Genomic DNA, 24,856 nt, shown 5'->3' with positions numbered 1-24,856 from the left:
AGAAAAGGGGTGGAGCAAACCCGGTGTATATGGGGGTCTGGGGCTCGGTAGGATGTCCAGGGGCCTCAAGGAACTGAAGAGAAAAAAGTGTGGAACTAATTTCACTAGCAGGCGCTGCCGACCAGATAGAGCCACGATATGGTGGTCAAAATGGAGCGGGTGGTGGTACAATCCTGGTTATTTGGCGCCGCTCTCCAATATATTCCGATAGACAGTAGAATAAAATTATCCAACTTCTCTTTTTATTATGTCAATAAAAACCTGCAGATCCGTGTTTTGGGTTAGGCCCCTTCATAAGTACGGTGGGTGAGATATAACCCTTGGGGCTGGAGCATATACCCAAAAGCTGGAGATACCAGATGGTGTTGTGAGCCCATCGCTGGGGAGGGGGGGGGGGGGCGCATTCTCTGCCAAAGGGGCTCAAGATGAAGCACCATCTTAATAAGTTAATGAAGTGCTGTTCGTTCCATCTGAGTTGCAAACGGCTTTCTACTTATTCAGAGAAGATGTATGTATGATATATTCTATTTATCTTTTTCTGCAGAGTGAACTGGTTCGATATCAAGGTTATCCCAGTGAGGAATATGAGGTGGCTACGGAAGATGGCTATATCTTGAGCATCAACAGAATACCTCACGGTGTTAAATCTTCATCTGCAGGTATGTGTGGATATAAAGTGTGCATCTTAAAGGGAAGGTCTGTGACTGGGCTATTGCTGGCCTGTCTTCAGTATAGTTTATCCGGTGGGCTGGCATCAATGTGGATGGAGCCGAAGCTGACAATTCAGTCCATATTGCTATGCCCAGGTTGGTAATACTGGCACACTGTATATTGAATTAATTGAGAGCTGTGCCTGCAGTACCAGCCTAGGCTGCAGCAATATAGAAGAACTTCCATTTCTGTTTATGCTGGCAGCGGCCAGAATAATTGCAGGGGTCCCAAGTGGTGGCAGACCCCCACCGATTAACTATAGATGCATCAGTAGTTCAGTCCCAGAAAATTCCCTTAACACCAATTGATGAGTCACTGGTGTTCATTAAAAAAATTGTTTAAAAAAATCTATTCCATACTTTGAGCTTTCGCAGGGAGGGGGCGATGCGTCATCTTCCTGATAACTGGCAGGATTCATACAAGCATTTTAGTTAGATTTGTTAATCAAAGTCAGGAGTGGACTGTAAATTATAAGGTATGTTCACGGGACAGATTCGCTGCTGAGAATCCACAGTGGAGGAAACTGCATCACATGGTGCAGTTCTCATCACGCATTTCAATCTCGGTCTAGGTCCCTCCTGCTGCTCTCTGGAGCTCCGACACACTGAGCCGCGGTATTGATTGGCCAATTCATAAATCTCGCATCCACAACACGATGGCTGTGATTGGTTTTACGACAACTGCTCAGCCAATCAATGCAGCGCTCGATGAACCAATCATGGCCATTGCTTCCTGGAGGCGGGATTTATAAATCCCCTAACAAGGAAGTGATCTTCTGTGGACGAATGAGGACTGCAGGACACACAGCAGAGCTCCGGACAGCAGGAGACCTAGACCGAGCCTGCTAGGTAAGGATGTCGTTTTTTAAATTTTTTTATTAAGTAATGCAGTTAGGGTTTATTTTGGGGGAGGGCTTATATTTAAAGTCTCTCCAAAAATTAAAAAAAAAAAACAAAACTGGTTAGCACTTATTTTCTGGTTAGGTCTTATTTTTGGGGAAAAGGGGTATTAAAGGGACCACTTTATCTATGACCATCCATTAAAAGCCCAAGGGGAAGTATCAAACCGACATTTAAAAAAAATCTCTTATCTGAACATAAGTGTTTGGCTCCACATGTGCTTCAAAAAGTGCATGTGTGAATAAATTGTTATCCGATTGACCTTTTTCTGGGACTAAGGCTGCCTTTACACGGGCGATATAATTGTGCGATTAATTCCCATTTGCGATGTTTTTACTCATTGTGATGGGTGATGTGGTGTACTCAAATGTGTGAAAATAGCAGGCAGCGCTTCCTGTGCCCAATGTACTTTCTGTCTGATTCCAAGAGAAATAGAACTCGCATGGGAAACGAACACCTTCATTTCAATGGGTTAATTTACATGAGTCACAGTTAAAAAAATAACTCTGCCTATACCCTGAGCTGGAAAAATTGCTAAATGTCCTATTTTTTTACTTTTTGCAAATCTTGTTTGTCTGTTTTCTATGGGAGCGTAAAAAAACATTGCATCCTGTGAGATTTACGTGTGACGTATTTTACTATAAAACCATGTGCGTTTTTTTTTGTTTTTGTTTTCTTCACTTAATGTGTGTGAAAAATGTAAATTTCTGATGCAAGTTGTGTGTTTTTATTGCAAAAATGCATCACGTGCATGAAAATAGCAGTGAAATTGATGGTAAAACTGTCCGTTTTATCTCTGACCTGCGTCTCACTTGCCCATGTGAATACAGCCTTGCTCCTGGACAACCCCTTTTAGGCCCAACGTCCATGGGCGGATTTAATTTGGAGAATCCGCATGGGTCATCCGCGTGGAAGATTCGCAAATCAAGCCGCCCATAGGGAAATATGGGCGACGGCACACGAATTAAAGCATGCGGATTTGATTTGTGGACCTTTCGGTCTGGAAACAAATGGCAGCATGCTCCATTTCAGTGCGGTTCTTGCGCTTGAAGCTGTCCGATTCGTGGCACCCCTGCAGCTGACACTGCGGATGGGTCACGGATCATGCGGGAAAGCAGAAGTTTGAAGAAAAAAATTTAAAATGTACTGCGCATACCGCCGTCCGCACACATCCACAGTACAGAAAAAAGAGCTGGACAGCAGCCGTGGGCAGAGACAGATCCCACTGTGGACTCCCATATGCGGAATCTGACCCGCCCGTGGATATAGGGCCTAACTCCTATTCACTGCAGCTGCCATAAAGCACAACCCCTTCATTACCGTCTGAACATGAAGGATGTCTTTCTGTTATGGCTGCACCTATAGGAAGTTTAAGGGTGGGGAAACAAAACGCAATACTTCTACAGACTGTAATGTACTTTAGTTTCTTACATTACATTTTCCAGTCCCTTTAACTCCGTCTGTGAGTCTAGTGGGAATACTGCACCATGGCATTGGCACATGCCTGCTTCATTTTGCTCTATTTTGACACTTGACAAACTTTTCATGTGTAATCCCAAATGTTTGTAGATTTTTCTCTTCTGCCGCTGAGAATAGAATTGATCCCATGTGTCAGCTGTGTGAACACGTCTCCACTCCTCTGCATGGAGGGGTAGACTTTCCTTTCGTGCTTGCAGCCTATTAGAACAGCTGTCGTGTGCTTTTTCTGCCTTTCATCCCGAATACAGTAGCCTGCTTGGATACGCGCCCGTCAAATATAGTTTTATGTGCAGGAATTAGATTTTCCATTTTAAAATGTTGTGTGTTTTTGTATTTTTCCCTCTGCCGCTGCGCACATCCTGCTCTTGAAGTTAATGAAGTGTGAAAGGTTGTGCGTTGCTCTGCGGCAGTGACACGGGCCCCACACAGATGCCTATGTTGGCCCGTACCGAGGACAGGATTTCAGCTGTTCTTGTTCGCACTTGGCCCGGACTGTGACGCATCAGTAACATCATTGGTATCGCAGCCAAGTTCTAACATGAGGGTTCCTTGCGGCTAGGACAGTGCGTCCGCCATCAAACGTGTTCTTGGAATAAAGTCGGGTTCAGAAAGAACAGCGTTACATTTGGAAACCGAGAGTGAATAGACTGCACCTCGGAGGAACGATGACAGTACATGACTTGTATTAGACATGGAGGGACGTGCCAATGTCTGCTTCATGGAAACATGTCGTTTTGTTAATTCCCCTTCTACTCTGGAAATGACAATATTGAGCCAATCTGGTATAATCACAATAATTAGCGTTTTTATACTTGTCAGACTTGGTTCTTCCTCGGCTATCGTGAGACCTTTCGAAAATTGGATGTTTTGGAAATGTGTTGTCACTGATCCTTCGTGACTCAAGGCTTGGCGTTCAGGATGATTATACAGATGGGAACACGGTTATTCCACTTTGTTGTATATTTTTTTACTTTTTGGTGGAGCTAAAGATTATAATGGGGTTTTCCGTTCCCCTCTTCCTCTGCCAGGATCTTGCAGTGCGTACTGAATAAATCATTGGCTGCAACAGACCAACAACATCAGATATGCGAGAGCTCCGAAGACCAACGCCAAGATTGCCGAGGGTTAGACACTAGATAAGACTTGTGGTGGTGTCCGCAGGAATCTCTCATTTGGGATCACAATGATTTGTTAGCTGGTTTTATGCCTAGTAGGTTTATTCTATGACACCCCCCCTCCCCCCCCCCCCCCCCCCCAATCGGTGCTCCCTTACTAAAGAGGTTTTCTGAGAGTTGGGGGGGGGGGGGAGGGGGGTAAAAAGCAGCAAATGTAGTAATAAGACAAAAGTATTCTTAAATCCCCCACTATGTAGCACCAGTGCTCTTGTGGTCCCCTAAAACTGTTTATTGGCCTCGACTGTTGTGTGCCACGTTTAGGGTGCGATTTATTATTCTTCAAATGAGCGAAAGCGAACGATAATTGTTCGGTCTAAACGAGAGCCAACGATCAACTAGAATCATTCACTTCTCACTCGTCATTCATTTTATGCAGCCATAAAAATCATCTTTGGCTCGTCCACTTTATAGCAAATGTAAAACGTTAAACGAGTCCCCAATTAATCTGCTTGTCTAAATTGGCTGTGCGAGAGTGAACGAGCTAGCATTGGTGTCAGGGCTCACTTACTCGTGCAAACTAGAATTCTCTAGTCTGAAAGCACCCTTGGGCTAGTTACACATGTGCGAGCGTTCTATCAGGCCGTGAGACTCGGCCCAACATCGTGCTTGCCAATGAGCGAGGTACCCACCGATGTGAGGTGGCTGTCAAACTGCTCCTATCACTTCAGTACAGTTGTGATCCTCCAGTGTGGCTTTCAGCTGCGGCGGAGGATCGGCAAGTGTTTTCCATTGTTTTCCAACCCCATTTGATGTGGAAAGAAAATCCCTCCTGTATGTGACCTTATTCAAAAGAATGGGATTCATATTCGTTTGTATCGCAATGCACAAATCTCATGTGATTTTTGTTGGCCGTGTGAAAGCGGCCTTATTGGCATCATGGCTAAGAAATATATTGGCTGCTTTCACCACACTTTTTAACATGACTCCCACCACCCTCTCACTGAATAGCCGCACTGGAAGCAATCGGGATCGGGGGCATGATGGACCCAAACAGCGCCAGACTCGACCTATTGCCTATAAGAAGGAGTCTATACAGCTTCTGGCACGCCATCCGGAATCTGATGCTTGGGTGCAGTCATACTGTGTTTTGGTACACGCTGAGATTCTGTTTCGGGTTTCCCTCACTAATACCAAAACTGATATTCAGATGCAACGCCTGAAAGTAACATCCACTTTCGGGAGTCAAACAAAGACCAGTCTGGTTTCCTTTTGACAAGCTTCTCTTCATTTGCGTTTAGGATAGAATTGCGTAGTAGCATGTACTGAAACTCTGTGTGAATGCCCCATAAGCAATTTGGTAATCATTGTAATATACAATGCTCAAAAAAAAGTTAACCCCCTAGTGACCGCTTATGATGGCTTGCATATGCCTTTTCAGCTATGTATGAAGAGAGATCGCACCGCGATCTCTCCTCATACATCGTGGGCGCCAGCTGTTACTTACAGCCAACACCCTGCAGCAACAGCTCCAATCAGCCACGTTGCTGATCAGAACTGTTAACCCTTTAAATGGCACCGTCAATTCTGAACGGGCTTTAACTCGCCTAAACAATGTCCGAAAAATTGAGATGAAAATCCTAAAAAATTTTGCTTGAGTACCAAACTAGGCTGTGTCCTTAACCCTGTAGTGACTTTCGATATGCCTTTTTACTGACTTCCCTCCCCCTCACCGGCTCTCTGCCTCGCTCCTCCAGTCCGGCATTTGAAATGGGAGTGGGCAGAAGGAAGGGGGAACTAAGTGCCGCTCTGTCTCGCCCACTCCCATTGCTGGCTATGGGCACGGGGTGGGAGCTTGCCTCCACCCTGCCGCACCCACTCCCATTACAAACCGTATATCAGCCGGCCGTGAAAACCCGACCGATATACACTTGTGTAAATAAGCCTTAACAGGCTGCTGTCATAGGCTTGGTAAAATGCACTACATGCAGGGGTTGGACAAAAGTATGGAAACACCATACAAAATGTATGCCTTAAATTTCATGGGATTATAAATTGTATTTCAATAAGTTGTGTAGAGACTAATTTTGAGTGGAGTCTCCCATAAATTGCAATAAAAGGCAATCCAAAAATGACATGTAGCAATAAAAACAACTCTTCCTGCAAAAGACAAGGCCTCACAGAGCTCTGCTGCCCAAAACATGGCCATGCTAAGGACCTTGCAATGCAGCGATACAACGTCAATTCTTTAGAAAGGGGTTTTTATTGTGCAAAAGTAGTAAAAAGAACAAAAGAAAAAATTTTTCCTTTTTTTTTTTTTCATGTAATTGTGGTGTTCCAGATAAGGAAGTACCATATATACTCGAGTATTAGCCAACCCGAGTATAAGCCGAGTCAATAAGTTTTACCACAAAAAAACTGGGAGAACTTATTGACTTGAGTATAAGCCTAGCTATACTCAAATGTATACTAGGTACAGAAAAATGCAATACTCCCCTCCCAGACGGCATCTGTGTCCCCGGCGCGATGGTCTCCCCGCGGGGCGGCAAGCTGCTGGAGAAAATTTCCCTCACTGTCATCTCCCTGCTGGGCTTTGAATTCCCCCGCCGTCAGCACTGTAAGTAAGCGCTGTGATTGGATCGAGCGCCAGCCAATCACAGCCAGCGCTCGCTAAACCAATCACAGCCATTCAATGATGTAATCCACTGAATGGCTGTGAATGATCGAGCGCCAGCTGTGATTGGCTGGCACTCAATCCAATCACAGCTCTTACTTACAGTGCTGACGGCGGGGGAATTCAAAGCCCAGCAGGAAGATGACAGTGGAGAGAATTCTCAAGCAGTTTGCCACACCACCAGGGAGACCATCACGCTGGGGACACAGACGCAGGCTGGGAGGTGAGGTGTGTGCGCGTGTGCGTGTGCGTGTGCGTGTGTGTGTTACCTCACTCGAGTATAAGCCGAGGGGGGCTTTTTCAGCATTAAAAAAAATGTGCTGAAAAACTAGGCTTATACTCGAGTATATAGGGTAATCGTTTGTTTTACCGACTGGTTAACGCTGTAAAAATAAACCTCCAAAGCAAGGGTGGAATTTCTGAGGGTTTTTCCATCTCCCTTCCAAAAAAAATGTTTTAATAAGTTCTAAAACACATTGTATGTACCCCAGAGTGCTCCCGTAAAATACAACTTTTCCAAAAGAAAAAAAAAGCCCATATAGACCTTGTTGACATAGCTGTATTTCTAACAATGCGACGATGACAATCACTTGGTCCTTGAAGTAAAAATAGGCTCGTCACTAAGAGTTTAATAAAGTGTCAGGATCTGATTCATTATATTTTTGATGCTACAGGGTGGGCCATGGAAAAGTAGCCCACCTCTAACCCCGGCACCACACTTTCATAAAAGTGGTCTAAAGGAAAATCTTTGCTGCCCATAGCAACCAATCACAATGCAGCTTTCACTTCTACTGCTGTCGTAAACTGAAAGCTGCGCTGTGATTGGTTGCTATTTGCTATCCACACAAATGGTCTTTGTGGACAAAAGAGATCGCTGTCTGCTATTCTCATACTAGAACATGCAATGTGTGTGGTCTGTGAATGTCGGACAGCGCACTAATGGGTGTCTTTTGTGCTTCCCATGTATATGGACCCAGTTTTATGAGTAATATAGCTCACACGCATCCATGTGAATGTAGACTAAGGTTATATTTATGCGGGGGGGCTTGATATCGGGCCGAGAAACCCAACCTGATATCGCTCTTGTCAACGTGCGGTTTACCTGCGAATGCAGGGTATTTTTCATGGGGAAAATTCCTCGCGCGTCAGAGGATTGCCATTGATTGCCAAGTGTTTCCCATTGATTTCAGTGGGAAACATCCCTCGACATGCAATGTGTTTCACTGTGCCTTAGAAAATAGCGGGCGATGAGTTCCAAAGGGACCCAAAATGAAATGACAAATGCGCTGAATTTAGGTATGGAGAAGATCTGGAAAAACAAAAGCAATGCAATGAAATGCCGGATAGTCAACACCATCCTCTTGCCAGTCACAACTTATGATTGCAAAAGTTAGACATGAAGAAAACAGACAGGAGGAAGATTGATGCCATTGAACTTCAGTGCATTCCTTGGACCGCCAAGATCACGAACAGAACCGTCCCAGACCGCATCAAACCAAAGCTTTCATTGGAGGGAGAAATTCCGAAACAAACTTTCAGACTTGAGCCGCATAATGCGAGATAATTCATTAGAAACCTTGGTATGCTTGCAATGGTCAGCCGCAAAAAGAACGCGCTGGTTTGATACTATCGAGGTCAACACAAACATGCAGATGATCCAACTACAAGAAGCCGTACAAAAAAGAACCGCATGGAGAGGCTGATCCGCAAAGTGTCAGTCTGTTCCAATGGTGGATGGCCCTAATTCTCCCCATACTCTGGTGCGGAGTGGAATGAATGCAGGAAGCAGTCGGGCATCTTTTTGACTTCATGATTCCCATACATCTGCCTGCTACAGAGATAGCAGTACCAAGTAAGGGGGGAAGACCACTGCATGGAGTCAGGGGGATCCGATGCTTGGCTGCGCTAAGTGATGTGTATTGATGTAGATCAAATTGGATCTCCAATCCAAGAGGCTATTTGCACTTTAATAAACAATGATCGGGCCACCTTTTAAATTTTGTATACTCGCACTGTAAACTAATGTGGTAGTTATTGTGGATGTATCCAAACTATAAATGTGCTCCGTGCATGGCTTTATTCATATATAAATAATTTTTTTTATTTTCTTTCATTTCCTCCTACGTGATGACTTGCACAACTCATGGTAGATGTCATTGGTGGTTTCTGTAGATTAATCGTGTATTTGAGCTTCTAGCATTTCAAAATCTTAAAGGCATTAAGCAAGACATTTTTCTGCACTTTGTGAAGTGTATTACAATTGGTAAGTAAGACGCCGGCTCCCTCTAGTGGTATATATGTGAAATACAATAGGGGCTAATGAACGGGAGTGTCTTGCTATAAATGCAAAGAAAACTCATTACTTGCTTATTGACGTTTGCACAGAATTAAAGTGTTTGTTTTTATTGACCAGGCTATTGTATTTAGCTTCTTAAACAGACTTTAATGAAACAATCTTAACCAATTAAGAGTCAGTAAAAGACTTATTCACTCTAGAATGTGTCTTTCACAAGAACCAAGTTCGGCTTTCTTAGTTATGCTGTGTTAGGCCCCCTGTCCACGGACGTGTATTCGCCGTCAGTATTGCTATGGAAAGCGCTGGCCCGTGTCTACGAGCAGAGAATCCTTGCGATTCTCAGCCTGCGACAGGCAATTCGCAGCATGCTGCGAATTGCCCCGATTCTCCGCGGCCAGCCTACCTATCAGATAGGGCTGACCGGCGGAGATTTGGCAGCGGCTGACGCGGGACTTCGCAACACCCGTGGACAGGGGGCCTTAATGGATCATGTTAAAAGGATATACATAGAGATATTGCTATAGTGTGCGAATTGAAGAAAAAAAAAAGTTTTTCTTTTTTTAAATACACTGCTCTGTGCTGCGCCTATTCTCTGTCCCATGTGTTTCAATTGGCTGCAGCAGTGACTTGGTGGGTCATCCATGTGACCCCCACCCTTAGAGCCAGTATTTCAAGACATCATTGGTAACATCCCATGGACAAACCAGGGTGTCTACATTAGAAGCCCTTATGACCTATTGAGGGGATGTCACCTGGGCCAGAAGCCCCAGTAATGTCACATGGCATCACAGTGAGTTCATCAAAGTTATTGTTTGAGGCAGGCTGACAGTTGTCTAAAAACTCAGAAAAGCCCTTCACTTTTGTGTTTTTCTGTGGGATGCAGATGAATGCCATAATGCAGTGTTCCCTAACCAATGGGTTGGGAGCTACATGTGGTTTTTGGACCACCTCCATGTGGCTTTGCAAGTGCTTGTCATACCAGAGAAAACCTAGTATTACTGTAACTTGAGGTGGTCAAAACCCTTGTCGCTAGCAGTTGACCAAAGGGTAAGAATTATGTGACTTTATTCATGTCTCTAATAGGCATTTTTCCATTTTAATATTCAGTGTGGCTCAATGCCAGCAGTCCTATAAAGTGCTTTGTGAACTAGAAAATATTAGGGACCCTACTAATTACCAAGCTAGATAGCCTGATTTTAAAGGGGTTGTCCAGTTTTAAAGTACTAATGGCCTATCCTCCGTGTGTAGAAAGCAGATGGCTCCTTTCCCACTGTGATGGCCAGGCTTGTGTCGTGGGCAAAGTTCCCATTCACTTCAATGTAATACTAAACTGGACCACTGCGGTGGGAACGGAGCTGTCTGCTTCCCCCCCCCCCCCCATCATAGATCAATTCTGTGTATGAGCACACTGGCCCACTGAAAAGGTGATTTGGCAACGAACCACAGCAGATCTACTATAGATGAGAATAAACCGTTAACAGTTCAAAGCTGGATCACCCCTTTTTAAGACTGTTAGCCCACATCGGGCAATCAATTTTAATTGCAATTGAGAAAGTTGCTCTTCATATAACTAAGCATGGAGAGGTTCTTGTTCCGTACTTTCAAAACTTTGAATACTTTTTCCAGAACAAACCAGTACCCTCAGTACACTACTACGGACAGTAGTGGGCGCCAGGAGTGATGTTGAGCACTGACTTTAATGAAACCTTGTGTCTGGCGTTTACTGGTTCATTCTCAAAACAAAAAAAAAATCCCTCTTCAATCCGTGTGTGTGTGTGTCCGTGTGTGTGTGTCCGTGTGTGTGTGTCTGTGTGTGTGTGTGTGTGTAATTATGACGTTGCTGTGTGTAACATATGTATCTTTCTTACATTGTAGGACCCAAGCCTGTGGTGTTCTTGCAGCATGGTCTACTTGCAGATGGAAGTAACTGGGTCACTAACTTGGCGAACAACAGTTTGGGCTTCATCCTAGCAGATGCAGGATATGACGTGTGGATGGGGAACAGTCGGGGTAATACCTGGTCTCGGAAACACAAGACTCTCACTCCTGATCAAGAAGAATTTTGGGCATTCAGGTAAATCTGACCTAGAGTCGGGGTCATTGCTCAGAACAATCATGTTTTAGGCTTTTAAATTGGTGTTCACGGACTCTCTTGAACATTCTATTAAGCCTTTATCTACGTATGTGACCCATCAACACCTAAACATGTCTATTTCTCTGCAAGTCGGAGGTAAGCTTGGAGATTTGTTCCTCAGCGATGTATGTGAGGTGATGGAACAGACCGCCAGCTAATCCAAGAGGGTGGGCAACGGCGGTGCTTCTAATCAATAGGCATAAGCAGCAGCATGATATTTTGAGCTTTTAGGAGTGGATATTCCTTGTAGTGCAGAATATGTAAGTTGACTAAAACTGGTCACAATCTAAAAAAAAAAAATATAGATATATATATAGATATATATATAGATATATAGATCTGTAGCAAGCATCTCATTAATGCAGAGAGTTAGTGCCTTTTATCCACAGCTGTACCTGACGGCACCCATCTGTGCCATTCACAGCCAAAGAATCACCTGATGGGTAGAGAGAACACACAATAGCTATTGGGTAATGCCGGCTCTCCAGTCTCATCCTGCATCGCTCTGCATTGGCAAAGATGGATGTGGATGTGGGTAGCTATAGACAGCGGCTGCCAGCAGAGGGCACATCATGGAAGAGAACTTGAAATAGGTGTAGCCGATAGCAGTGCTGTGACCAATGTATGGGTAAGGTACATCAGATCACGTATACACTGCCTGGTCTAAAGACTGTGGGGCTTATTTATTAATACTGTCTAAAAATTATATAGTCTTAAAGTGCACCAGATTTATCATAGTGGCTCTGCTGGGCGAGAAGTCTTTCCAATTTTAGGATTGTCCAGTCTAAGTTTTCACCACCTATTAGTTGGCTTAGTTTTCATATACTGGGCATACCGTGTGCTGGCAGGGATAACACTGGCCTTAGTGTGTGTATGTATATGTATATATCTGTGTGTGTGTATACATATATATTATAAAATTTATAATGCTATTAACCCAACTCTGCGTGTTTTATTTGTGCTCTCTCCTAGTTATGACGAGATGGCTAGGCTGGATCTTCCTGCAGTCATAAACTTTATATTACACAAAACCGGACAGGAGCAAATCTATTACATTGGACATTCTCAGGGAACCACTATAGGTCAGTGCTTCAAAGTAATGGAGCAATAACTACATGAATGTGTTAGGAGTAGAGATGAGCGAGTATACTTGCTAAGGCTAACTACTCGAGCAAGTAGTGCCTTAGCCGAGTATCCTCCCGCTCGTCTGTAAAGATTCGGCTGCCGGTGCGGGTGACAGGTGAGTTGCAGCGGGGAGAGAGAAATCTCCCCTCCGTTCCTCCCCGCCGCTCCCCGAATCTTTAGAGACGAGCGGGAGGATACTGTGCTAAGGCACTACTCACTCGAGTAGTTAGCCTTAGCGAGTATACTCGCTCATCTCTATTTAGGAGGCATCTAGTGAGCTTAAAACGAGTCATAGCTGTCAGCTTAGAGACTAAGGCTATGACTAGGATGCACAAAATCCACATTAAAAACCGTACCATTTTATGCAGAATTCACCCCCCTCATTACAAGAGGAGGCATCTGCACTAAAAATCTGGTGCAATAATTGGCATGCTGCGGATTTAAAATCTGCACCACACTTCAATTTGTGTGGATTTTTTTTTTCCATAGCATGTGGACGAGATTTTGAAAATTTTATCTATTTTACTGCTTCTGCAGATGCCACAGATTTTCCATGAGGAGCGTCTATATGGAAAATCCATTGAAAACCTAGCCCAATGCTACATTTTTCACTTTGGAGTTGGATGCAAGTTCAATATCTGCATAGGGCTACCTGTACACATTTTTAAAACTTTACCTGCAACTGCAAATTGTTAAATCCACAGCAAAATTCTACAATATTATAGGCCGATCTTGTTTTAAAGTCTCCCTAAATCATAACTTCTGGAATACAAAGTCACTATCTTGAAAGTAATGGAAACCTTTGTACATGAAAAATGTATACAGGCATCTTGCTATGCACTTATCTGTTTATTTGGGGGGGGGGGGGGGGGGGGGTTCCTTTTCATGTATTTACAAAACCTGATATTTGGTTTGCAGGCTCTCCTACATTCAAATTTCTGGCTTAGGACTTATTTACACGAGCATATATCGGTCCGGTTTTCATGCCTAGCCTATATACGCTTCTGTCTAAGCAGCCCCCCCCCCCCACCTTCTCGTCTCCTTCACCAGCTCTCTGCCTCTCTCCTCCAGCCTGGCGTTTGCAATTTGGAGGGGGTAGGATGAGGGCAGAGCTAAGCTCCACTCTGTCCCACCCACTCCCATTGCTGGCTATGGACAAGGGGTGGGAGCTTAGCTCCACCCACTCCCACTGCAAACCGCTCTGAGGGGAGGAGAGAAACAGAGAGCCGGTGAGTGGGAGGGAAGGCAGGGAACTGCTTAGATGGAAGTGTATATTGGCCAGCCGTGAAATCGCCGGCCGATATACGCTCGTGTAAGCCCTAAGGGGTGTTTCCAGCGCTGATCACCTGGTCTTATGATCATGCATAAGCTCAGCTCCCACTCTTCTTTCAGAGGCTGTGTAGCCTGGCATGCCTACTGGGCGCTACACCGTTATCTCTTCATCTATCTCAATAGCTGCTCATCCCTTACCCTCTCACAGCTCATTAGAGCAGAGAATTCATTCAGCATGAATTATAGCCCTCTGTAATAGTAGTGTTTTCTGCTCTCCTCCTCTATCCCTCTGCACTGTCATACAGCTTTCTGTAGTAACTCAGTTGAAAGGCAGTGAATGCACATTCACAGCTGTGGAGTCGGCTTGAGGAGGAGTTGAGAAACAATCTGTCAATTTATTTTGACAAAATTTGCTAAGATTTCGGTCCTCCAGCCTGCAGCGATCACTTGACCAAGAACAGTGTACTGCGGCCCCCCCATGAAATCTCCAGGCTCTCGACTACATGTAGTAGCCAAGTTCAGGGAGATTTTAAATTACCCCGGCAATGTGTGGCTTTTGCACATGCGCCCGACATTTTGACGACGGGTGCGTGCGCAGAAGCCGGGGTAAGGTCCGCAGATGAATCCGGGGGCCTTAGGTACCTAATTTCATCTCTCCTCAGATATGATTCATGAGGGGAGATGAAACAAACTTTTTTAAAAAGCTTAAAAAAAAAAAAAACCCTTTCCACTTTAATGCGATCGCTGGTATCCGGTAGATACAGCAATCACATGACCGGGCGAGGGGTCCCGTTGCCCGGGATGACAGCTCCAGCATGTCGGCTACCTCCAGTAACCAACAGCATGGAGCTGTCATGTCCTGAGCCTGCAGGGCTTTCATTCCCAGAGGAAGCATGTTTTTACGTCCTGAGGGAATAAAGCCCAGCAGGACAGGACATAAAAAGGCAATGGGGCCGTCACTAAGGGGTTAACTAGTTTTATTAATTGTCCCTATATTGCTCAAACTTTCAGGTGATCAATTTCTGAATTACTATTTTTGAGTGCAGTATTTTAATTAGGATCCCTATATGTTTGGACAGCTGGCTTAACTTTTTTTATGTGTTTTGTGTCTTAGGATTTATTGCATTTTCAAGCTTGCCTCAGCTGGCAAAGAGAATTAAAATGTTCTTCGGCCTGGCTCCTGTGGCTACAATCAAATTCTCCAGCAGTCCATTAGCAAAGTTGGGTATTTTTCCAGAGTTTGTAATTAAGGTACGTAAACCCTACTACCTCCATCCTTTTCATCCAGCTCCTATACCAAAGAAGTGCTTTTCCCTGCTGGAAAGCTAACATTTTGGACTTTAAAGGGGTTTTCCACATTTAGTATGTATCACCTATCCACAGGATAGGTGATAAAGCTCTGATCATTGGGGGCTTCACCAATCACTAGATGTAAATAACAAAACAAAGTGATTTGTAGTCATTCTTAATGTATTGTGTTTAAAAGTTTGATCTTGAAAAGCTGTAATTGGGTAGTAGAAGGGCATTGATTGTCTGTCTTTTACGTACATTCATATAAATGCTATACAGTTCCCTATATGTGCTTTAATAATTTTGTATTCTGCAAAGTTTCAGAACTCCATTAAACTACCTTTTTATTATTTAAGTATATATGGAAGTTCTGAGCCTTCTTTGATACTTTAAGGCTATGGGAACGTTTGTGCATGAAAAATAAATAGACCTACATTACTAAATCCCTGCAGAAAAAAAAGTTTGTTTTTGTGTTTTCCTTCTCATGCATTTAGAAAGTGTCATACTTAAATATATAGGAGAACCTGCAAACCAAGTTTCTGGCTCAGTGGCATTCCCAGCACAGATCAATTGGTCTCTACCATGAATATGCACAAACTCCGCTCTTCCACTCTCCTTTTTTTTTTTTTTTTTCAAAGGCTGTGTAGTATTGAGTGGGTGTGGTTATGCTACACAGCCTTTGAAAAAAAGGAGAGCGGAGGAGCAGAGTCTGTGCATATTCATGGCGTTCCCTCTCATTGCTTAGAAGAGCAGAAAAGTCTGTGAATTATAGCACTTTGTATAGTAGCTTTCTCTGCTTTACTCTCCTCCAACATTCCTTGGCACTGTAATAGCACAGCGATAAGGCAGTGAATGAACACTTGCAACAGGTCAGCAGGCTAGGGAAGGAGTCTCTGTGTACCCTGACAGAATTTGCTAATATTTCAGTTCTGCAGTGCCTTGGTAAACGATACAAGCATAGAAATCAATCAGACTAGTTTTCATAAGAAAAAAATTACAAAGTCTTTATTTCCAAAAACCAATTGATTTAAAAAAGTGCAAAGTTGTACATTAGCCGTTTAAATGGTTGCCCAATTGTAAACTACTGATGCTCTAGGCATAGGATAGACCATGAATAGATCAGCGGGAGTCCACCACCCGGAAACCCCTGCTGATCAGCTGTTTGCTAGGCCGGTTTGCTCCTGCAGTGAGTTGCTTTCGGCAGGAAATGCAAGGCTTGGTATCACAAGCAAAGCTTCCATTGAAGTGAATAGTCATTTTGTGCGTAATACTAAGCCTAGCTACGCAGTGGGAGCCAGGCCGCCTACTTTCTGTGGACATCAGCTCGGCGCATAAGCACACCAGCCCGGCAGATCCCTGCTGATCTACTATTGGCTTAGCCTGAAGATAAGCCATCAATGGCTTACAACTGGACAACTCCTTTAACAACAATCTATACTTTTTTTTATTTTTTGGTATGGTCATATTCATTATAATTTCTACTTCTTCCTTTTGTTTTTAGGACCTGTTTGGCAGAAGGGAGTTTTTACCCCAGACAGAGCTCATTAAATGGCTTGCCACTCACTTTTGCACCCATGAAGTAATTAAACAAATATGTGGCAATATTTTCTTTGTTCTATGTGGTTTTAACGAAAAGAACCTCAACATGGTAAGTTTAGTAATAACTGCTAATTATCTCATCCAATCTTTATACGGATTTTCAGTCTTACAGTAGCCTAGGTGGAGGTTATTAGGACACAATGCTGGGACACTGATCTCCCCATCAAGGGATTATCTCTTGACCGAACTTTAGATCTGACTCTCTGGTGGGATTTTGGCATCTTTGGGGAAAATCTAGTTGGCTCTAATAGACAAATTTTTTTTTAAAAATGTAACTTACGGGGTGTGTGGGTAAAATGGTTACAACTTAACAGTGTATTTTTCCCTCCTTTTAGACCCGAGTAGATGTATATTCCGCCCATTGCCCCTCAGGAACATCTGTGCAAAACATGATCCACTGGGCCCAGGTAAGAATGGGTGCTTACAATAGCCATGTGTTTTTGTTGTGCGCTTCCACTTAACTCATTAACTATCCACTGGATGAATGACTAAACTGCTATACCTGTGGGGGTCCATCCACTGGGACCCCTGCCAAAGTCTACACCACAGATGGGAGGGCTTTGATTGGAGTAGAGTGTTAATCAGGTGCCCTCCCACTCCATCGAAAGTCTATGGCATTGAATGTATTAGCTAAGCACAATGCAGAGTTCCTGCTCACATCTCTGATATTTTAGGCTGGAATATCCCTTTAATAAAGGGTTAATATTAGTGCTTGTTTGGTAGCATAGTTGTGATGGTTATGTCATAACTATCTGGTGGAGGTCTGATCTCTGAAACCCGTGCATCGGACACTAAATCTGGCAAGTGAATTGGGGTGTGCTGCCATTCAGTTCACTGCTAGTAGCATCACTAGGCAGGGAAGCAATGAAAGAACCACAGCACAAAGCTAGCAAGGTGGCCCCTTAAAGTATAGAGGCAAACTATATGCTTTCCTCAACCAAACTGGTTATCTCATTGTGATACACCTTTGTCACTAGACAGAGCTCCTTAGTTTGGGGTGTCTATGTGATAAGCGATAATCAGTGTGTCCTGTTCTTCAGCTGCTCCGGGTGCTCGAATCCCACCCAAATGATAATTGTTGGACTATAAAATAGAGGAAAAAGAGGGATCCAGCTCGCAGGATGTGCACCTTAACACCCAGAACTTTTATTTGTCCAGTACAGAAACACTTGTTATAGCGCTCTGTGAATCAGCAACAAGTTTTGGGGGAGAAGTATGTCCTCAATCGTGGCATCATTTTTCTATATGATGCCCTGCTAAAGAAACAGTCGGTGATCCTGCGCCAACTAAACCTTTACTTGCCCACAATGCTAATGCAACTCGTGAACTCTACTAGCGCTTCTTAAATGGATAGTGGCTGGATGAGTGAAGACTGATAGATCGGTTGAGTTCTGACCGCTGGGACCACCACAGTTCCTGAGAACAAGCGTCCCTTTTCACTGTCCTCTATTCTTAGTGGCTTCTCCAACGTAACCGAATAGCAGGCAGGTCGTGCTTGTGCAGCTATCGCTCCATTCATTTCAAAGGGGCTGACTGAAGTAGCTGAGTGTACTTGGCTATCTTCAACAGTCCCATTGAAAATGAATGGAGAGGCATTGTGCAAACACAACCTGCCTTCCATTCGGTGACGTTGGAGAAGCAACAAGGAAGTGAGGAGGATGGGGGAGAAACTGGACCCCATTCTCAGGAGCTATGAGGATCCCAGCAGACAGAACTTCACCGATCTATCAGTTTTCACCCATCTGGATAGGGGACAAAATATTCAAGTTTTCTCTCATCCACCGGAATACCCCTTTTAAGCTACCCATAAACCTAAAATAGCTGTGAACCACTGTTTGACTGAATGCTAGCACTGCCAATCACTACATGCACCCTTCACTGAGTGTACATGTGTAGTAAGGAGAGAGCGTTGTCCAAATTTTCTTTGTTTTCGGCATATAAATTTGACAGTTGATTTTCTTTTTTTCTTCTCCAACATCTGCTGTTGACAATTGGGAGGCCGCTGTATATGTTAGATGATCAGCCAATCTTGATGAAATCTGCAGGTTCAGCCAATCTATATCTAATGTGTGTGGCCATCCTTACTGGCTGAGTCTAAGCAACTGCAAGGAGTCTTCACATGAACCCTCTCTACACATGACTGCTTTAGTTCATTCATCGTCCTATTGAAAAGGGATGTTACTTTTTTTTTCTCTCCAGGTATGTTAGGTGACCGCCAACATTTTTTCTCTTTTAGGCCGTAAAGAGTGGTGAACTAAAGGCTTTTGACTATGGATGGAAGGGCAATATCCTTCATTACAACCAGGTAATAAATGCCATTATCCAGATACAGATGACATCATTACTATGCCAGTTTTATGCACTATACTCCCACAGTTCCTACAAAATGAAGTGCAAGGCTACAGGGTACCTGTAGATGTACATCAGCCTACTGTTTTTATGTTCAGTGTACATTACATTAACAGTAATATGGTTACTATGAACAATGCCATTGTTGTGTTTTTTACACTTTTTTTTATCAAGTTGTGACTTTGTTGGACAATTGTCTTTTAGACTGTGCCCCCGTTTTACTGTGTGAAGGATATGAAGATTCCCACTGCTTTGTGGAGTGGAGGCAACGACTGGCTGGCCGATCGTAAAGATATGGCTTTATTACTTACTCAAGTCAGTAACTTGGTCTACCACAAGGAGATTCCAGACTGGGAACATCTGGATTTTATCTGGGGCCTGGATGCTCCAGAGCGTATGTACAATGAAATCCTTTACATCCTGAAGAAGTTTTCTTAAACTACTGTGTCCAGTATTGGAGAAAAACCTGTGGAGCAACATGGAAATAGAAATGTTGCCTCATTGACAACTCTGAAAACTTGATCTGAATTACTATGCAATTCATGGGTGCTTTATTCACATGCAGGAATTTACTAGTTGTATCTATACACAGACCAAAGCTTTCTCATCTCACCAAATAATGAAAAGCTTCTCAGCAAATAACTTTTCTATATAAATACATCCAACGATGGGAATGTCTAATGGGGTTGTCTGCTTCCTAAAGCCCCTTCTTATACTTGTATGTCCTAATAGACAATGTAGAATTTCTTTTGATCTGAATATCTTAATTGGTTAAGTCTGTGAGGCTAATATAATGTGACTCTTATCTTTACACCACTACAGTGAGGCCAGATAGAATGGAAAGCAAGCAGCATGCAGTAGTAGAGATATAACCAGTAGTAGGAAAGAGATTGTGATCCTGCTGTATAGAGCTCTGGTGAGACCACATCTGGAATGCTGTGTTCAGTTCTGGAGACCTCATCTACAGAAAGACACTGATAAAATAGGATAAGTCTAAGGAGAGTCTACAAAAATGGTGGAAGATGTCAAGAACAAAACTTTCAGCAGAGAATTTAAATAACTTAATCTGTTTATCGTGGAGGATAGAAGGGGGGGGGGGGCATGGTTGAAGCCCTTAGATGTGTTTAAAGGCTTAAATAAGGTTCAGGAGGGACAAATTTTATTAGGAAGCTAAACACTAGAGCAAGGGGGCACAATCTGAGATTTAGAAAGATCAGAAGCAACGTCAGGAAATATTATACAGAAAGAGTAGTAGATTCTTGGAACAAACTTCCAGCAGATGTGATTAGAAAAATCAACAGTATGTGAATATAAGCCTGTCTGGGATAAGCATAGATCCATCCAAAGAGAAAGATCTAACAGGAAATAATGAGGACAATGCTAATCAGAGTGTCTCCCCAAAAAAGCTACTAGTATGTGATTAGTTTCTCGGGAAGAGGACAGCAGTTTGACCTGGTTATTATTCAAAAAGTATCATTTTGATTTTTCTATTGCTTTCACCAGTTTATTTTGGTCATCACATTTCTCAGGATTCACTGAATTTCATATGAAAAAGTGTTTTGGTTTTGTGTGTGTGTGTGTGTAAGTTATTGAGGTTCTCCATCTAAATTTTTTATTTTTTACAATCGTTTTCTGAAAGAAAAAAAAAGTGAGTTTTGTATAAAAACCATTTAGGGCAAATCTTGGTCAATACTAAGTCAACTGTTGCGTCTGAAACATGGGAGAAGTGGGGAACCCTGTTATACTGAGATCACCTGCTCATGTTACGCTGCAGATAGGCTATAAATAAGGTCTTAGTTACTGTGGCTAGATCTACAGTTGCTGCCTCCCTAATGCCAGTGTGACATGTCGAATAGGCCATAAATATCAGTTCGGTGATTAACAGCAGTGCACTGTTTTCACTGCTCTTCAATAGAACTGATTAGAAGGTCAGATCTTGAAAATGGCAACATGGCCGTTATATCAATGTATGAGCAACACTGACTCTATGGTGTACAGGATTCATGCCATATTTTTGAAGCACCTGTACCACTTTTTTGAGATTACTTGAAAGTCACACTGGTACAATGTGCACATATTAATAAATCTCCCCATTGCGGTGGTTGACTATTCTTTTCATCAATCAATACCAAATGATGTCATAAAGCAACCAGACAGTCTAATGGTTCTCCCTGCGGGTTTTTCTACAGCCCTCTGCAGGCCATTCTGTGTACTACCTTGACATATTTCCCACCCTTCCCCTTTATCACAGCTGTCCCACTTGATCTATCGGGTCCAACGCTCTCCTGGGGCCATCTGAGGCCTGTCCTCCACCCACAAAGCCAACCTGGTCCCATCTGTCAAGGATGGGACTATTGGGAATAATCTCTGGGCTAATAGTTTAGCATATAGTTTAGTGTCACTATTTAACAACGATATGGGTCTAAAGTTGTCTGCAGTGGTGCTGAGTTTTCCTGGTTTAGGGATTGATGCTATGGTAGCTTGTAGCATCCCCTGTGGGAGGGAACCTTGCAACATTGCTGCATTGAAGACTTTTTGTCATCTGCGGGGCCAGCAAGGGTCTAAATATAGGGTAATATTCAGTGGAATACCAGTCAGGGCCTGAGGCTTGTTCTGCTTTAAACTCTCTGAATTGTTTCTAGAGTCTCACTGTCTGATATGGGGGTGTTTTAGTTTGCTCAGCTGATCTGCATTTAGTGAAGGGGAGGCTCATTTTGGATAGGAAGGATTTCATGAATTCTTCAGAGGGTTGGGGGCGTTGAGGGTCGTCCTTCAGGTTATAGAGTCTTTCATTAAATCGTTTGACATTTTCAGCTAGCTCTCCTGGGTGACACATTTTATGGTTTGTTTTTGGATCTAATAGGAATGGGATTTTGCATTTAAGTCTTCTAGCTGCAACTTCTCGTTTTTCGTTTTTTGTTTTGTTTTTTTAATCGCCCCATCCCTTGCCCCTTTTTCTCGCTTTTGGAACCTTTTGCTGAAATTCATCTCCCTCATGCTTTTGCTCAATTGCTTGCTCATTCATTAACTACTGTTGGCTCTTCAGTTACATCTCTTCAGGTCTTTGTGTAGAGTCTGCCTCTACTGATTCTGTTTTGCTGTTCTTTCCAACTTCTTTCACATTGTACTCTTCAAACACAGTTTCTGAGACCTCTTTCAGTCTCTGCCTCTCTAGTGGCTTCCTCAGCTCAGCAGCCTCACCTTCGGCCTTCTCTTTGGTGTCTTGTACTTCATAGGATTGCTCACCCTTTATCTGTTGCTCAGCCCTCATCTCCTCCGTGTCCTTATCGAACCATTTTTCTGCATATTTAGCAGACATTGTTTTATCCTCACCAAGAAACTGATCAAACGTCTTCTGTTTCTTCTCCCAGTTGGATACAATCTGATGGTGGCCAAGCTCCACAGTCATATCTTCTACTTTCTACTGAAGATTAATTTTAAACTTGGCATAGACCACTGCTTTTTCTTCATACCATTGATTTATAGCTTCTAATTCTTTTCAACTTTTATCTTCTGCTCTTCAACAGAGTCCAAGAATACAGTATTCTTTTCCATATCTGACACCTGAGCCTTGGTGTCTATATCTTCCTCCAATTGCTCAAGGAACACATTCCTTTCATTCTTCTATTTGTTTCAACCTGGTACTAGGGTCAAGCTTCTGACTAATTTTCTTCTTCCCAAAATTTCTGTGAATCCTCAAGCTGAGCTTCAATTCCACCTGCAGTCTGTTCACCTTCTCAGACAGCTCTGCCTGTACTGTCACCTTCAGCAATTTCTACTTGTAGCTATTGATGTAGAGTCTCTACCCTTTTGTCTCTTGTGTTCAGAGTCACTCTTGTCTTGCAGAAGTACTTTTACCTCCTTTCTCAACTCGCTGTGTTCCCTTGCTAGAGCCCGTTTAGTTTGCTCTAGCTCTTTGGACAGTTTCTTCATAACTCGAGCATTATTCTGTTTAAGCTTCCGTATTTGAGCTTCATGTACTTTTAGCTTTCTTAACTAAGCTTTCCTTCACCTGGATAACCTCTGACTTCTGGGCTCTCATTTGCATTCAGAGATCTTTTCATGTGCTTTTGAAAGATATCCTTCATATTTTATTTTTCTCACTTTTCCATTCTTCCAAGTCTTGCTCATACTAAGTGGTTTGCTCTTCCAGCAACAACCAGTGATTAGCTTCAGCTTTAGCTAATCTTGGTTACAGCCCTCTGCAGGCCATTCTGTGTACTACCTTGTGTATGTGTATATGTATATGTATGTGTGTGTATATATTTTATATATATATATATATATATATATATATATATATATATATATATATATATATATATATATATATATATATATATATATATATATAAAAATAAATAAAATGATGCACACACTTACACACCACACACCTATATGTAGCTCCATGGTACCTGCAGCAGTCCATTGTAGAGCGTAACACTCCAGCGAGGGAAGGGGTTTGCACAGGCAGTATTTCTTGTTACTTGCCTTGCAGAAGAGAAGCACGAGGTGACTTGACCTGCCTCTCACTCCCTTCTCTTCTCCAGTGTTTTGTAGCAGAGTGTCAGTCACTTAGCTGTGCATGTGGGTTTCTCTCTTCCGCTGCCGCTCTAGACTCTGACCTGTGCATCAATGCACCCCCCCAGTCTATTTTAGATTCCTGTGGGACGGTACTGGCTCCCAAGGCATATTATTTAGAGTGAGTCAGCCTATTTAGTGTGGTAAGGGGGGCTTGCTAGCTTAGGGGCCGAGTTGCAAGTGTGAATCCCCCTGTAGCTACACCACTGTTAGACATACTCAGGAAAAATGTAATTATGTCGGAAATAATGTAACAGCGTATTATCTAATAGAATTTTAACCAATAGCAAATCTGATAGCTTTCGTTGTATTGATAACATGTATTACACTTTTTTTTACAAAGAGCTATATTTTAAATATATTGTTTTTAATACTCTCTAGTTTTAGAGCAGAAAATGAAATCAGTGTTTATTACCGGGTTGGTCCTGCACTCATCGCATTGGCTCCAAACGCCTATACTGAGCACGACTTCATATGGCCTTGTATTCTCCTTAATGAGATTGTGTAGCATATAGAAAACTTTTAATTGCAAGGCATTCAGTGTGTTGTGGTGTTTTTTTTTTTTATTTTGTTTTCTAACGGCAGCCTAAAATTGACATCAGGAAGTGCAGCCCTATTGATTGTCACTTTTACGTTCTTGTCGGAACCTGATGACTAACTGTCCTTGTTATGTCTATCATAGAGTGACACTTCAAAAGTGACAACCAGTATGGCAGCACTTCCTGCAGAGTATGCATACAGAGTCTCTGTGGGGCACATTTATCTAGGAACTCTTAAGGCCCATTTACACGGAGCGATGATCGCTCAAAGATCGCTCAAATGACAGTTTGAGTGACAGCTTTAAGCTATCATTTTGCATACACTATTAAGTAGCTCCTCCACTACTTAAGAGCTATTTAGTGTGCAAATGAAGCTTTAGCTAAAAGCAGTTCAATAGTTGGAGTGCTCTTATCTGCTTTCAGTTTCTTTGTTCTCTGACGGGAAACGATGCTATCAGCACTACCCTGGAGAACTGCTAAGACCGCAGGACGATTTTCAGGTTGGCCTGAATTTAACGATCAGCTAGCATTGCAGAAAAAGTGCACGATGGACGCGCATTTAGACGCAACAATGATCGCTCAAATTATCGCTTTTTAGTTTTTGGGTTTTTTTTGAGCGATCATCGCTCCGTGTAATTGGGCCTTTAGAATAGAGCCTGCTGGAGTAAGATGCAACAGATCTATAAAGAAGCATATGCCTGTTAATAAATTGGATGCATCTTAATCTAATCCATGCTATGAGCTGGGGTAGGTGTATACTATGTTACTCAGCTGCTGGTATAAATTGTAGTAATTT

General features: G+C 42.9%; 1 protein-coding gene across 1 annotated transcript in view; it reads left to right on the top strand.

Annotated features, from left to right (window-relative positions):
• The window catches only part of LOC136626051 (lysosomal acid lipase/cholesteryl ester hydrolase-like), a 32,088-nt gene extending 8,919 nt beyond the window's left edge, over positions 1-23,169 (top strand). Inside the window, exons 3-10 of the mRNA XM_066600763.1 lie at positions 545-659; positions 11,047-11,245; positions 12,278-12,387; positions 14,817-14,953; positions 16,494-16,640; positions 16,927-16,998; positions 18,828-18,896; positions 19,145-23,169. Of these exons, the coding sequence (XP_066456860.1) occupies positions 545-659; positions 11,047-11,245; positions 12,278-12,387; positions 14,817-14,953; positions 16,494-16,640; positions 16,927-16,998; positions 18,828-18,896; positions 19,145-19,378 (1,083 nt within the window). The 3' untranslated portion in view covers positions 19,379-23,169. The remainder of the gene's footprint in view (positions 1-544; positions 660-11,046; positions 11,246-12,277; positions 12,388-14,816; positions 14,954-16,493; positions 16,641-16,926; positions 16,999-18,827; positions 18,897-19,144) is intronic.
• The last annotated feature ends 1,687 nt before the right edge of the window (positions 23,170-24,856 follow it).

This window comes from Eleutherodactylus coqui, chromosome 4 (genome assembly GCF_035609145.1).
Source record: "Eleutherodactylus coqui strain aEleCoq1 chromosome 4, aEleCoq1.hap1, whole genome shotgun sequence".
Taxonomy (NCBI): Eukaryota; Metazoa; Chordata; class Amphibia; order Anura; family Eleutherodactylidae; genus Eleutherodactylus; species Eleutherodactylus coqui.
This window is presented reverse-complemented; position numbering and strand designations above follow the sequence as displayed.